Source organism: Anopheles merus, chromosome 2R (assembly GCF_017562075.2).
Source record: "Anopheles merus strain MAF chromosome 2R, AmerM5.1, whole genome shotgun sequence".
NCBI classification, from domain to species: Eukaryota; Metazoa; Arthropoda; class Insecta; order Diptera; family Culicidae; genus Anopheles; species Anopheles merus.
This window is the reverse complement of record NC_054082.1, coordinates 45473429-45489065: the sequence shown is the minus strand read 5'-3', so window position 1 is coordinate 45489065 and position 15637 is coordinate 45473429. Positions and strand designations below refer to the sequence as shown.

The window sequence follows — 15637 nt, the reverse complement described above, 5'->3', positions numbered from 1 at the left end:
TTCGTTGTTATTCACAACAGTATTTACCTTCCCAGAAAAAAAAATCCTGCTCAACAAAATACGTCGTTAATGAGCAGTATTACATTCCTTTGCAAAAAAATTCGCTGAATGCTACACACAGAGAGAGTACAGGCGCTGCTGCTAGTCAACCTTCACAGCGAACTGTTATTAATAAGTACGTTGGTTTATTTAATTAACACAGCTCCGCACCTGCGGTATAATTTGAGCAGCCTAATAAAAAAACGAAGCCATTATCATCGTACGTAAATGGTACGTAAAATATGAACAGTTCCTGGGAAAACATTGATATACAGAGACAGCCGCTTGCTTGAGTTTGCTGAATAAGTATTTTATCTGAGGTAGTATCTTGTGGTAAATACAAGGGCATACACACACCTTTATATGTGTACAAGTTTAAGGTAGGGCTGTGAACTTCACAATAAAATGCAATTTTCTAACGGGTCCTTTCGTCGAGGCATGAAATGTGTCAAAGTGTCACACTATAGTTGAGCAAAATAAAAAACAAACCATTAGCTCAACGCAGTTTCATTCATTTTGCAATTGAGTGTTGCAATGAAGAGAGTTTTTGCTTTCTCCTTTCTTTCGCTCGAAATTTACACTCAAACATAGATGTAATAACAAAACTACATAAGAAAGAATACAATTTACTTTGAAAATGTTATTCCTCCCCTTTACCACAGCAACAGCTAAAGCTTCGCGGTGCAGGTGTTGTGCTTCTGCTTTACCGTCTTAGACCAAAGGAAAGCAAGAACAGAACACTAACACAGCACATTTTCTGATACCGACATTTTGATTTTGTCTAATGAATGGTCGTCTCTCGGCGAGTGGTACGAAGTGAAAACTTTTTGTGCATACTTCCGCCAACGAGCAGCAATAAGACGAGAGAAAAAAACACGCTCTCGTATAGCGCGCTACGTCATCATGGAATCTTATCACGTTTCTGTTTTGCTCCCACTGCCGTTGTTTGTGATGCCCGTCTCCAAATAGTTACTTGTCGTTCAGAGGGGGCGGATAGGAAAAATGCCAACACGTGACCACATTGGTGGAGAGAAGAAAAAATAATTAATCTTTAGCAAATGTCGACAAGTTTCTAGTGCAGTGCCTAAGTGCCTGGTCTTGTTGCTTTTGGCTGCGCAAAATGTGGGATCTTTCGTTTGCTCGTACATACACACACAGACACATTCCCTGACACATAGTAAAAGAAACTCGCTCGCTTTCGTTGCGGTGTGGAGGTGAACGGTACTTGCGGAAGGCGAAACGGAAAACAACACATCAAAGACGTTTGCAGCATCGTTCCGTCGCCGGCATCACGAAAAGTACCAAATTGGGATGGCCGGAAAATCTGGTCCCACTTCACACTCGCCCACCGTGTTTGGTAAATGTTTGTTCGATTGTTTTTATTGATTGGCCAGGAAGAGGGCGTGCTGTAGGCCACACTTACACAGTATGGCGACCCGCCGGGAGTGTGAGTGAATGTGGTAAATTCGAAAAAGTTTTCAACCGCTTGTTTTACTTCTTTTTGCAGCTGGTTTTTTTTCGTGGCTCGGAACGGAAGCACTCTCCCAGTGCCGGGCAAATCCAGCGGAATCCTATTAGAGGATTATGCATTGCAATTATGTTTTGTTTGCTTTTACTTCTACACGATTCGTTCATTTCTAGCGTTTGGCGATAACGGTACGATTGTCATACCTACCACAACACCACAACCTACCACGGTCCACTTCCAGCGAAATGGCTCCATCCGTCGGTGGCCATTACGACACGAACCCGAATTTTTGTGTGGCGTGTCGATAATCCGTTTGTCAGACCGATTGTTGCTGTCTGCTGCCACGAGGCACAATTTACTTGTTCGTGTGTCCGTGACCGTATGGTGGAGAAAATCTGCTTAGGATTAGCATAGCTTAAGCCAAAGCAAAATTGTGTTTGGCCCACTCCTCGAGGGACGGTCGAGGATCGAACTCGGATGGAAAGAGCGATGGAGGAGTTGGATAAAATATTTCGTAGAATTACGTTTTGTAGAATTATTTTTCATATTTCTTTTTCCACAGAGAGAAAATATTTATTAAACAACATTGTACATAAATGTGTGCTGCTAGTGTGAATAATAAAACATTTATTATCATTTATTTTCACTCAATGGACCATTGCTCTAGCAAACAATTTCTATTTTGCTCAATGGAGACGCCTGGTGCTTTTCGTCAAAACTTAAAAAAAAACATGATCCTTCCCGTTCGTGTGTTTAATGACACGAGCGCAAGATTTATTGCTAGTAATAAATAAACATCTTTCCTATCATCAATTCCGCTTTTGATTTACATAACACAAATACTTGCTGGCGAAACGGCCCGTTTCGGTGAATTATTGTTACCCATTTTCTATGCACATTTTTATTGATATGAAAATTAGCTGATAATATCCCTGTACGGTACGGGTAACGAACGATACAATTAAGCGAGGCTTGTTTTAAGCGGACAAAACGGAACAATACTAAGCATCACGAATGATTGATGCATCATGCTGTGTTTGCTGGCAGTTGCTGTGTCATTTGGGAGAAGGTACGATATACATTTTCCCACAGGTTCCCAATTCAGACCAGCAGGAAGTACCCGGCTAATTGAATCTCCGTAACCATTAGATTCATGCCGAGCAGCATTTCCATTATTTAGATCATAACCCCCCTTTGGACACTAGCGCGAAAAGCAACGCAAACATAAGTAGCAGCAGCAACCAAACAAAAAACAACTCTAATCCTTTTTCTCCAATTGTTTCCTAATTGCTGACACGCAGGCTACCACCATTCTCGGCACGGTTTCGCAAAAACACACAGATTCGGAAAATAGGAAGAGAAGGTGCATAGAAGAACGGCGCAAAAAAGGATACGCGCTACTCTCCCGTGGGAAGCGCTTCACGCGCTTTAGTGTTGCGGTGATTCACCACAATTTCCGGTCGTCAATCTTTCAAAATTCTCTCACATTTCCTCTGTCGCTCTCTCTCTCTCTCTCTCTCTCTCTCTCTCTCTCTCTCTCACTCTTTCTCTGTCTGTCTTCTCTTTGCAAAACATCACAATTACGGACGTTCATCATTCACCACCGTGTACGTGCATGTGGCTGCGGTGGCAAGCAATATTCGCATTGCGATGATTGAAATTAATTTATTTTTAATTTGCTTTCCCACCGCACGGCTGCGTGTTTATGTTTACGACCGTCCTGAAACCATTCACAGAAGTTGTGTGCACCCGGGACAGCGGCTGCTTTTTCGGGACGGGAAGCAATATTTTATCATTTTGTGCGCTGCTCCTCCGTGTGGTTTCCGCGTGGACCAGGTGTGACGGTGGTAAACGCTGGCAAGCAAACGGCAGCTCATCCATCTTCTCGTGTGGCAAAGGGACCGTGTCGTGGGGAGTTGGGCGGAGTGGCCGATGGAGGGATAATTCAAACTCCTTTAGCAATTCGTGAAATCCGTTCCATGCTGTGGCGCAACCAAAAAGAACTCATGCTCAAGAGACGTTGTCGGTTTAGAGAAAAAAAAAAACAGAAGGTGTACAAGCTTTTCCCTCATGGTGGTAATCCATAACGGTTGAAGTGCACAACTTTATGAATTTATGAGCTTATCCTTTTGCAAAACTCATCCAAAAGCTACGACAAACGTGTCTATGTGTGCGTGTGTTTTTGTGTGGGCTTGCCGAAGGTTGGCGGAAGCTTGTGCTTGTTCACCTCCAACCAACGCCAACGACGCTCAAAATATCATAATTTCCATGTTTTATGAAAAGTTATTCACCTCCCAGTGCCGGAGCAGATTGCATAAGGATGGATTTTGATGATGGTTCCGGGAGAATCCTGCACGCCAGCCCAAAATCCTGTTGAGGCAACCTCGGGCACGCTCCTTCCCATTGCGATGTCGGAACTGCATGCAGCGCGTCACTTGGTGAAGGGTGGTGCGTGCAGGCGCATCATTTAGAGGGCAATGAATTTGCTATGGGAAATTTAGTGTCTGCCTTTCGTTTCGACATTGATTTATGCGGACGGAGCGCTACAAGCGAAACATGGTTTCCTCATCATCTGCCATCGGCTGTCTTTCCACTTCAATAAGGGTAGTGTGGGGAGGGGGGGGATGACGTGAAGTGGACGCAAAGCAAATCAAACCCCACCATTAGCAATCGAGGAATGATGGCGAACAACGGAGGATGGCAGAGCGGGAGCTAAAATGTGAAACGCTTGGGTCCGTACACACCATAACTATAGATTAGCCATTCCTGACATTTACTCGTGCGTGAAGGCCACCCGGTTGCGATTTATGAAAGTTTCCCTATGTGTGTGTGTGTGTGTTTTTTATGGGAAATAGACAACCAGCCCTTGAACGGCATGGGGATGCAGTATATGGGAACGTTTCGTCCTACACCCAACACCTCCCAAAAGGGAATGTGACCTAAATCGCGGTCAAACCATAACTGAGCCGCGCGCCGACCTGAAAACACCGGGCGGGACTGCTGACCCCTTACCCACCCTTTGCCGTTTCCCGACACCGGGGTGGGGTCTTTGCATAATTGAACTTTCTCAGGGACGGCCGTCCGTTTGAGCCGTCCTTTTTATCGTCATTTCTTTTGACTCGCACCGCACGAATCATGCCGGCTGAACGTGACAAGACTGGCGGGTTGCCTAACTTTCAGGCGTCGGTTAGACGGCGGCATTCGAAGCCGTTTCGGTGCGGTGCGATGATGGTGCCCGCTCAATCGATAATATAGCAATAAATGTTGTGTTTGTTTTCTGTTCGTGCTTTCGTTCCTTTTCTCTACCGTTGTTTTTTTTATACTAGTGGGCCTGTGTAGGTGCCGTAGTCTTCTTGCATTATTGCATTTTTTAAAGGACGCTTCACGGCTTCGACTCTCGGTTTGCTGTCGGAGGTAAACCCGCCACCCGGGAAGGACCAGCCAATAAGAGGCAATCACACAGCAATCACTTTTCCATAAAGGCAGCACAGGAAAAACACTATTACCGTTTGATTTTATGAAATTGAAGGGGTGGGAAAAGCCACTGCCACTACATCTGGGCCCGGAGTAAACCACAAACTGCGTTGAAAAGTACGGTCGGGTTGATGGGGGGAAAAAATGCCACCCGTCAAATCCAGGCCGATACGCGGGAAAGGCGAAGGCGATGGCACATGCGACATGGCCACTTCTTTGCGTTGAATTATTTATGACGGCGGCTCGTCACCGGCGCTGGCAACGAGAGTGTACGAGGTCGAACATTGCCATTCGCGTTTGAAGGGTTCTGTGGGCGTCGCACTGGGGCGTTCTTACCGAGTGACGAGATATACTCCTGCAATCAAGTGCCACCTAACACTGTGGTACTGTCACTGGCTGGCGTTTGCGTAAGACCATCGGTGTCACCCGTTGGCACCCGTTTGGTGAGATTTCATTTTATTTATTTTGTTCTTCCACTTGGCAGTACGATCTCGTGGCACCGGGTGTACCTGGACTGGGGGTTACCGGGAAAAGCAACATCGAGTCAACTACCGTTTGCACACCTGTCAGCTTCGTATGGTGTGCGAAATGGTACGGATTGTGATACTTGAATGGTTTGAATAATTTCAACGAAAACGATCCAACCTGCATCAACTCGTTCGGATGTCCCTTGCGTGTGGTAAGAGGTGATGTTACTCTCTGTGGCTTCTTAGGGAACGGCTACCTCACACACCAGCATCCTGCCAATTGGGAACTATCAAATTTGATGGAGTGAGCAACAACCTCAGCTCCAGCAGCAGGGCCATGTTACTGTTGCAAAGCAATCCTAAATATGAGTTCCTTCTATCGTACGATTTGCCTGCGACAAAGGGAAAAGGGCAGAACAGGCCACACTAAAAACAATGACAAGGGTTTGAGCTCAGTGAAGAGATTTGAAACATGAACGTTTTCCAGATGATTTGTTGTTGATTGTTGACCCTTCCGCTGTGTCTTCTAAATCGATGTGTTTTACGGCTGAAAACATTTAGAACAATGTGTGTGGTAGAGCAGAATGTGTGCCCACAGAAGGGCATGTAATCGAACGATTTTATAACTGTAGCCCCAACTGACTTCAGACCGGAAAACGTACGGTCACTCATATGTTAGGGCTTGTGTTGATAGAAGGCTTATGCAATATTGTTGTAGTATTTGGAATAAAACACCATGAGTGATGTGCAATTAGAATCTTATTTCACTCAATGTATATACAATTGGCTAAAATTGTATTTTTGTAGAAAAAATGACCAAAACAATCTGCATATCATTGTAGCATGCATATGCTATATTCAGCTCACATAATTCTCATTACACTCAAATAACAGAAATTGTCAACACACAATAACAACCTTCAGTCAGGAAATGTAAATCAGCAGAAAAACTCTTTTCCACTAACTTTCAAAGGCGAGAAAAACATTACTCAGCACAAAACCCGTTAGAACGCACTTGAAGCGTAAAACCATAACATTGCATAATAGCAACCATCAAGTCATAAATAATGAAATAGGAGACACCGTACCTTCGTGTGTACAAATAGAACCGCTACCCCCAAGCGTAGAAACAAAACATCGCATAAGCACAAAAACCCAGAACTGACCTTACAGAATAATTGCAACCATATGTAAACCCAAAAACTGATCTTCAGCATAACTAACAGAAAACAGAAAGTGAAAGTAAAACACAAAATGTAACCGGAGATAAATGCACCATATAAATAAAGATACAAGATAATACCGAGCACTCACGCAGGCAGAAACACAGTTACGCACAGTACGTGCAGTTGTGCAGTTCAGTTAAGTCGTTTCGGTCAAATCTTAATTCTTACAAACAAGTCAAATGTGTAGTTAATTTATTTGTGTCCATTCTTTAGCTGGAGCCCCGATGGCTTCCAGCGATCATCCGAAAACTCCGCTTTGTTCCAATTAAATGTACCTTGTGAGTGATGTCTAAAAATACAACCCCGTTGATCTACCCCTTCGCGTTCGAACGGAATGTTACATCATTTACATTGTCACTAAAATCGCCCAAACAGACTCAAATATTCAAAAAAAAAAATACATTTTTGTCTAACCATTAATATATGTTATTACAAAATTTTGCTGTTGTGCTATAAATGTATTCTTGTTATGCGTGACTTGTGGCAAATGAGAACTGACTACTTTTTCACAAATTGTTTAGTAGATATGGTGTTAAATAAAAAATAACGTAGCTTTCAGTTATGAACACAAGTGTAAAGTGATTTTGTTAGATTGTTTATTATACGCTATTCATAAGTCTGTCATTTGAATCATTTGTGTCATTTGAATTGCTGGATTATTTAATTTGCTGTTTTAGTGAATGTTATAAAATGAGATAAAAAGACATTTAATTTTCTATTGTGAAAGGTAAATTTAGAAAAAAACCGCTCGAGTTAAACTACAGCTTTTCTTCACATACATTTCACAAGTTTTCATGTATTACGAATTCCTGTAGATAAATAGTTTATAGGGGAACTGGGGGTAGTTTCGACACCTTAAGGTTTTCCTCTGATTGCAATACTTTTGCCAAAGTAAACTTACTAGTAGAGATCGAAAAAGCTTTTTTGGTGTTTTTTGTACCATCTTACGAGAAAATACGGTTCCTGGATTGATTTTGGTAACATTTTGATAAAAATAAAAAGGTGTGTTTTTTGTTGCGTCACGACTGCAGTGCGGGTAAGTTTGACACCATGATGGGGTAAAATCGACACCTTGGGGGTGATTTCGACACATTGGTTTTAGCTTTTAAAATAACAAACTCTGATGGCCTGTAGTTTTCATTGAAGTTCAACAAAGTATTTCGTACCAATTTTATGAAAAATAAACACAAAACATTATTGAAATATACAAAAAAATGAAGTTACAAGCAAGAACAAAATTTTCATTACAAATAGCATCGGACCAGACTCCATGTAGTAGAAGCTGCGGCGATAGCATCTGGTTTACGGAATAATTGGTTAAGATTCCTTTAAAAATTAACCTGGTAGCTATCTTCCAGTAATCTTTTTCTTTATTTATAAAATCGAAAATTGTTCAATTTTATTTTTCTCTGCCAACTCGAAAGCTAAAAGGCGAACATCGGTCAATGTGATTCCAAACCAGCGACTATTTTTTTCTTCAGTTATGCCTACCCGGCCTAAAGTCAGCCTAAAATACGGTCAAAGCCATAACAATATTAATTTTCATAAGCCTAAACCATATACAAAGTACATGTTTTGAGTACGAGTTTGGCAAACGTTCTGTGAGAGAATAATAGCTAAATTCCATAATTATAACTTCCTAGGTTTGTTGACATCTTGAATTTTAAAGATATACGGTATTTATAATTGCGTGTTTGTTCAGCTTGATTATTACGTTTGTCGACATCTGTATAAAATACATGTACTTTCAAATTACGATATAAAAAAGTTAACATGCTACAAATAAGCATTACTACCATTAGCATTACTACCAAGTGGGGTGTCGAATTAACCCCCATTGGCCGCACAAGTTTTAGTGACATTTTATATTATATAGTTTAATATAAAAATTACGCCCTTTGATACAGAACTAATCAATAGTATTTATAAAACAATACTATTAATACCGAAACTATAATTTTGTGGAAATAACGCCACAATTCCTTAAGTCCCAGAAGTAAAAACTTACATCGGCTGTCAATCAGAACCACCATGTGTTTATTTTGTTGTTTTTTGACAATTGACAGGTTTCTGATCAGTGAAATGTGACTCAAATATTCGAAACAGTTGACATAAATAATATGTATAAGTTTTTTGTCTTAAAAAAGTTCTATAAATACAAAAACGGCAAGGTGTCGAACTTACCCGCAGTGTCGAACCAACCCCGACTTCCCCTACTACCGGTTCGAAGGGAAAAACAACTATCGAAACAGAACTTTGATTTAAACTAGTTAATTTTGCCAGGCTACGCAACTAAATTTCAAAGATTCCCTTTACGGTGAATAATACGTCTAAAAAAATGGTCTCCTAAACCAATTAAAAGGAGGTACTTATGACGACCCATTAAGAGACCTAAAACAAACCCCATACTGATCCTGACACCAATATATCCCTTTTTCTGATTCAAGAACTGTACATAACCTAATTCCGGTTTTGAACCTGGTTACTGAACCTATGCCGGTCTAGGAACCGATCCAGTCGAAAAACCATGGTCGGTAGTAAGTGTGCAGGAATTAGCGAATTAGCACAATTTAGCGTAGGAATTAGCGTAGGAATTAGCGTAGGAATTAGCGAAGGAATTAGCAAAGGAATATAATACAGGAAACAGCGTAGGAAATTTAGTAGAATTTGTATAGTGATATTTTTACGCAAAAACTTGTATGTATCGCTAATATTTAAACGCTAATATGTAATATGTTGTATGTATCGCTAATTTGTAGTATGCAATATGTTACAGTTAGTATAATTATTAGTAAAATTTATAGTAATTGTAATAAAATTAATAAAATTAATAAAAGCAAAATTATATAAAATTGTGAAAATAATAAATAATCAAAAGCTACTGAATAATGGAATGAGAATTTTCTTTTACACTCAGTGTTTATTTGGCTTGTTACGTACCTATACAAAATCACAATTCGTATGCTGCTCACAAATCTATTTCAAAGAGGTCACGGAAAACCTTTGCACAAAACCACCTACCGACGAAATCGAGCTGATTTTCCTCTTACACTCGCATCACTCTCAATCCGCCCTGGCTGAAAGCATCTTTCATCACGCACAAGACACATACATCTTTTGGGGGCAGGAAAATAAAGCAAACAGGTAGCTCAACGAGGCACAAGCACCGGCCTTCGGTACCGGTCGTTGTCTTTGGCCGTTGGGAAAAAGCTACTTATCGCATTAGCAAGGATTTTGAAGCACATCTAATTTACTTCGTATTGCTCGCCTCGCAGAAGAATCCTTCACCCAATCGTTCGATCCTGTCTCACAGTTCCAATCACACGGATGGAACACGTTTGCAAGCGTCCAAGTGTGGCGTGGTGGGAAGACGTGAGGGGACCGAGACACACGACAACCATCATGCGGAGTTTTCGGACCTGGACGTGGTGTGTTACTGAAGTGCACGTGTTGGCACGTCAAGCTACCCTTCGGCAGAGGTGGTACCGAAACGCACCATACCGAAACGCGCCGAGCTGTAGCCAATATTGGATGGATGGTAGGAAATTTAGCGTAACGTTTTACACGGCCCATGATGCGTGAGAGCCGACGGGCTTTCATCAAACACACAGAACAGAACGCATTCCGGCTGCCGCCAGGACATGTGTGCGTGTATCCAAAAGGGTAAAGAAGGGACGGCGCTCACCGTACCAAACCTCTGCCTGCTTTTATTACGTTTGCGTGCAAATGTGTAGCTTGAGGGTGGATGGGTTGAACAAATACAACAAGCTCTGAGCAACCCGGTCCATCCAGCAACGGGTGTGTAATTAAGCTCAATTAAGCATTTCTTTGCGTTGGCTCGGGTGAGTGGCGCAGTTTCGCAAACAACCGACTACTTACTCATTCGTTATTGCATAACTACTAGGCGCGACGAGCATTTGAAAAAGCGCGCGCGTGTGTATAATAAAAAGCCCTGCCTGAGTGCAGGAAATTAAAACAAACCCAGCACCCAAATGCGCGTGGCAACACTGCCACCGCACGGCGTTGTGTTGCTTGGGTGAGGAAATTATAAGTTCCCTTCCCTTCCCGGTGGGATGGTAATCATCTCGCGGGGGAAAAAACGTACCAACCGAAAGACCGCGGTTCACACCGGTTGGCCACAGGTTTGGGCGGGAGTCGGTGATGGTAATGGGGCCGCGAGTTACATCTCCAGCTCACCAGTTAGATGAGCATGTAGGAGAGCATCTACTACGCCGGGCTGGAAAACTCCACAGCTCCGTACCTAATGGGACGTGAAAAATAGCACAAGCTGGAAGCCACCGCCAAAAGTGACCTTGTGGTGGTGCGAGGAAATCTCGTTTGCTTCGTAATGCCTGCTCGTGAATAAAAAATAGGCACGGAGATTAATTAGTTATTTATGACGACCGACCGGCGGCAACTCGGGTTCGGTTTCGCAAAACCGTAGGTGGAAAAGCACTTAACCTTTTTTTGTGTTGGACCTCTCTCTCACACACACACTCTCTCTTTTTCCAAATATCCCTTTTCCCCCGGGTCACTCTGTATCTAACCCCCCATCCAGCCACTCCGTACATTGCTGCAACAAATGCCCGTGAATGGGTGATAAATTTCACCGAAAGCAACTTATTTTCATCCTGCTGCAGCTCAGAGAGTGTGGACTGGGGAAAAATGTTCCCTTTCGTACATGGGTTAAGGGTACAAAATAAATAAAAATAAAGCAACGGCACAGCGCAGCACAGTGGGAAACGACAGACACACACACACACATACACGAGCAAAAAAGGAATCTCTAGAAACGAATCTCATTTATTTGTAGCTCCAGCCCGGTACAGAAAAATAGCTGCGCTAGGTGTTGGGTGGAAGGGGTTTAATTGCATAAAACCTGCGAACCTGCGAAGCTTCCGTCGGTATTCTTTTCCCTGGAGTGGCCCAGCGGAACGGTAAGCTCATGATGGCTCGGTGCATAATTTATGCCACCCGATCTACCCGAAGCAGTTAACTTCTGTGCGGTGAGCATATTTCATTCGACGTGTTTTATAGCAATCGTGTTGTTATTTCCGCTGTCACTACAACTACAGCAACACATCTCGAATCAATGCAAGTGTTGCACGCCATGCTCTGGCGGTGTTTCAGTGGATTTCACGGCTGCCGAGTTTGTGTCTATGGTTCGTAGTTTAACGTTGGATGGGATCGATTGCATTTTGTTTGTGCTGGATTGAGGTCGAAAAAAAAAATCAAGACAAATGGTATTTAAAAAACTGATTGTTTTTGTTGTCCCAAATGATGCAATCATGCCGCACCTACGGGTGATATGAACATTCAAAGCTTTATGCGGTGTGTGGAGCGTGTTGCGTATGTAAACACGGTTATTAATGTCACCCGAAAGGTGCACAAACAAAGCGATTAATTTATTCTACATCTGCTACGTTTCCATTTCCAAACGAACGGTTCATTGATCATCTGCATCACGACTTAAAAAAAACACCAGGGGAAACTGTTTCGGTGGCAGATGAATCGAAAGGTTGGCTTCCGAAATGATGCAATGAATGTTAATTAATATGCTTAATTTTTAAACGTTACTTTTTTGCGCTTTGTCACGTTTCTACCACTGTGCAGTGCTTTACCAACAACATATGTATTCCTCTCGCTTCACGCTGTGATTATAACGCTTTTTTCAGTGTACGTATTTTATGATAATACAACCGTTTTATTGAAAGCTCGCCAGCTGAAGCGTAATGAATAGAAATTAATTTTCCACGAAACAAACCAGATTTTTTTTTCTGATAAGTGAAACACATTAAGGTGAGGGGAAACATAATCATGAACAGCTATTCGTCCGCTTCTTTGAGCTAAAGGTGACAGGATGACAACTTCACCGACAAACATCACTCCACCATGGTGTAGACATTTTCGCAGAAGCAGTAAACTTTTTTGCTCCAATTTGCCACTCCTCACCATATCGTTATCTTCGTTGCAGCAATTTTCAGCACTTCTCGCACGTCTAGCCTGTTACCGTTTATTTCTTCATTTTTTTCGTAGTGGAAATTCCTGTTTTAAAATTTTACTAAAGCCTCGAAGCAGTAAAAAGACACAAAAAAACACTAAACAGAGCAAAAAAGATCCCAAAGAGTGAACGATAGACAAATTCCAAATTAAACGCACAAAGTTCTGCCTGGCTTTTTCTGGTTTGTGTTGCTCGTTTTGTCTTGCTCGATTCCTGGTTCCTCAACGTTTTTTTGCCCGACTGTCTGGGAAATCCAACTGTTGGAATGCGATGTTATGAGCTACTTATTTTGAGGATCTTTCACGTGAACCTCCAACACCTGGTCGCCCTATGACTTGGCGATGGTTTTTTGGGGTGGGTAAAACGAAGCATAAATTAAATTTAGTGCTTCTTATTCTGCCAAGGTGCACGGTTTGACACAGGCAGAAGGGACGAGCTATGCTTGTAGTGGGGCTTGATTGCTCAAGAGCGAAACACAAACTTACTTATGTGGTGTTAATTTTGTTGCTGCCCTTAGTTGGAGTTTTCCAGGTGCTCGGTACTCTTCGCACAAACGGTAAGAACGTAACTTTTAAAAACAGAGGCAAATTGAATTCAAGGTAAAACTGACTGTATTAAATTGTAATGGGTAGAATTATGCGCTCTTTGGCAGGCTCTGCAGAATTTCGTGAGCACATAGTTCGGCGAAATGATTAATTTGGGTTTTGTAATACACTATGTATTTAGAATATTCTGTAGAAAACTCCTTGATATCGTTCCTTTGTAGTTCCTTTGCTTATTTGATTCCCAAGGATAAGGTTTCCATTTCAAACGGTCCAATGGACGTGCATTCGCGCTGGTCGATTTGTTTCATCTTCAGGTTCGCAAATTAGCTGTTCAGTGGTATCGTTCTGGGTTTGGCGATAGAAATACGCTTACCAAACAAACTGGCTATGATACCACCACACCAGTGCGATACAAATACTACCCGGTCCTGTTCGAGTGAGGTGAGGTTTTTCGAGCGGAAAATCCGAAACGTTCGGGGAAGATGCAGACGGTGCTAGATTGGCCGTGGATATAGAGTATCGATCGACAGCTGCTCTAAATATAACCATTCAAGCGATACAAGCTGGTGGGTGGAAGTGGCAATACCATTTACACGACAATTACCTGCAGCGATGGTGACATCAGTGCTACTGCTGCTGCTGCTGCTGCTACCTAAGCTGCTACTGCTGCAGCAAACAGTTAGAATGTTGATCGCCAGCAGCAGATGACAGACCAGTGCCCGGGGACGATTTAGACGTTTCATGTTTATTTTCCCGCTCACATACGTCTGGACGCACACATACACAGGAAACACACACACACACACCCACTGACACACGCACACACCTAGACAGAGAACAGGTACATACACTTCGCTACACTCGACCACACGCTCACTCCAGCGAGCCTTGCTCAAAAGCTTCGAGACAGCACACCTACCACGCACACAAACGCGGCCACTTCACAAGCAGCTAGTACAGACGATGGACACTTAAGTGCCGCTGGTCGTGGACGTTGCTCGGCCTAGGCCAGTTTTGGTGTGGACACTTGGACACACAAAAGGGCGAGGATGCTGTGATTTCAAGTGTGGTGCCACTACGTGTAATCGCCACTTATCGCACAACAATTCAACCACTCACGCTGGCGGTTGTAACCGTCGCTCATGATACTGGAAAGGACGCCCTCGTGCCGACACGCCGATCGAAACGATCGAGACTGGCGTAGGGACAGTCCGATTAAAAGCACACTTCTGTCACACTTGTTGGTGGCATCGTTTGATCACACATTGCAGCACGCGAGCAGACGGTAACAGCAATCCAATCAAAAACTTAAACACTCCACAGACACTTATTCGCTAAACCGATAGGCCGACGCGCGTGCAAAGATGCACTGTTCTCTCTCCCTCTTTCTCCGAGGGGTACGTACTTAAGTAGTGGCAAGGGAGTTGAAACAAAGTTTTACACCGATGCAGGGAAGTTTGCTCGGAAATGTGTTCCGTTTGTCAGGTGCGTTAGCAAAAACTGTTCACCTTCGATGCACAATCTGTTCAATTTGCTGCCCTAGCACTGTTCACCGCTTGCTGCGCGATGCGTCTTTTGCGATGGAAGCGAGCTTAACTTGCAGATAGCATCCAGACTGGTCGCGTGCACTGCTGTAACTGTTGTGCAGGATTGCGTCCAACCAGTGTACGGCCAACGCGATGATACACTGGTACTAACAACAATTCCACAGATCCGGACCCGAATGCCGAGCGACCCGAACGGCACAATCGGAAAGCTTCCCGAGCGACCCGAGAGTTGAATGAATGAAATCTCCCGCCGTCACCCTCCCACCATCTTGCAGTGAGCGCCTGGATGGTAGGCAAGCGGTAGGACAGACAGCGGAAGCCAACGGGAAGCTTGGTGCGTAGGCGAATCAATGGAAGTTTGGGCAGGATCTCGGCTCCAGCCAGTCAGCCAGCCAAACCAGTGTCAGCCAGTTGGCAGTAAAGGTATGTGTGTGTTTGTCCCGTCATGCGCACCGGGTCGTTTGCCAGACCGGGGAGGAGAAACTACCACCCCGACGACTGACGAAGCCTTGCCAACTATCGGTTAAAGCTCTCGTACACGTACCTGTGTGCGTGAACGCGTACGATATTGCTTATGCGTTGTGCCTTCTAACGATGGAACGCGATGGATGAAAACGTTAGGACCGTGTTTTGTTTTGGTTTCAAACACCACCGATTTTTCGTCCATCTGTGTGTGTGCTGCTGTGCAGATAAAAAGCGCATGTATTCGTGCAGGACAGTTCAACCGCGTTCGATTACGCAAAATAATGGAGGGGAAAACAGCCGGACAGCTTTTTCGTGCTGAGTCTACGTGGACGCTGGCATGATGGCGTAGATTTATGCCACCTACATTGTATCGTGCATGTGTGTGTGTATGTGTGACAGAGAGGC

The 15637-nt window shown here is 43.4% G+C and overlaps 1 protein-coding gene across 1 annotated transcript in view; it reads right to left on the bottom strand.

Annotated features, from left to right (window-relative positions):
* Nucleotides 1-14907, bottom strand: part of LOC121588079 — a 55106-nt gene extending 40199 nt beyond the window's left edge. Inside the window, exon 1 of the mRNA XM_041905629.1 lies at nt 13825-14907. Coding sequence (XP_041761563.1) covers nt 13825-13963 — 139 coding nt within the window. The 5' untranslated portion in view covers nt 13964-14907. The remainder of the gene's footprint in view (nt 1-13824) is intronic.
* Nucleotides 14908-15637: the final 730 nt, after the last annotated feature.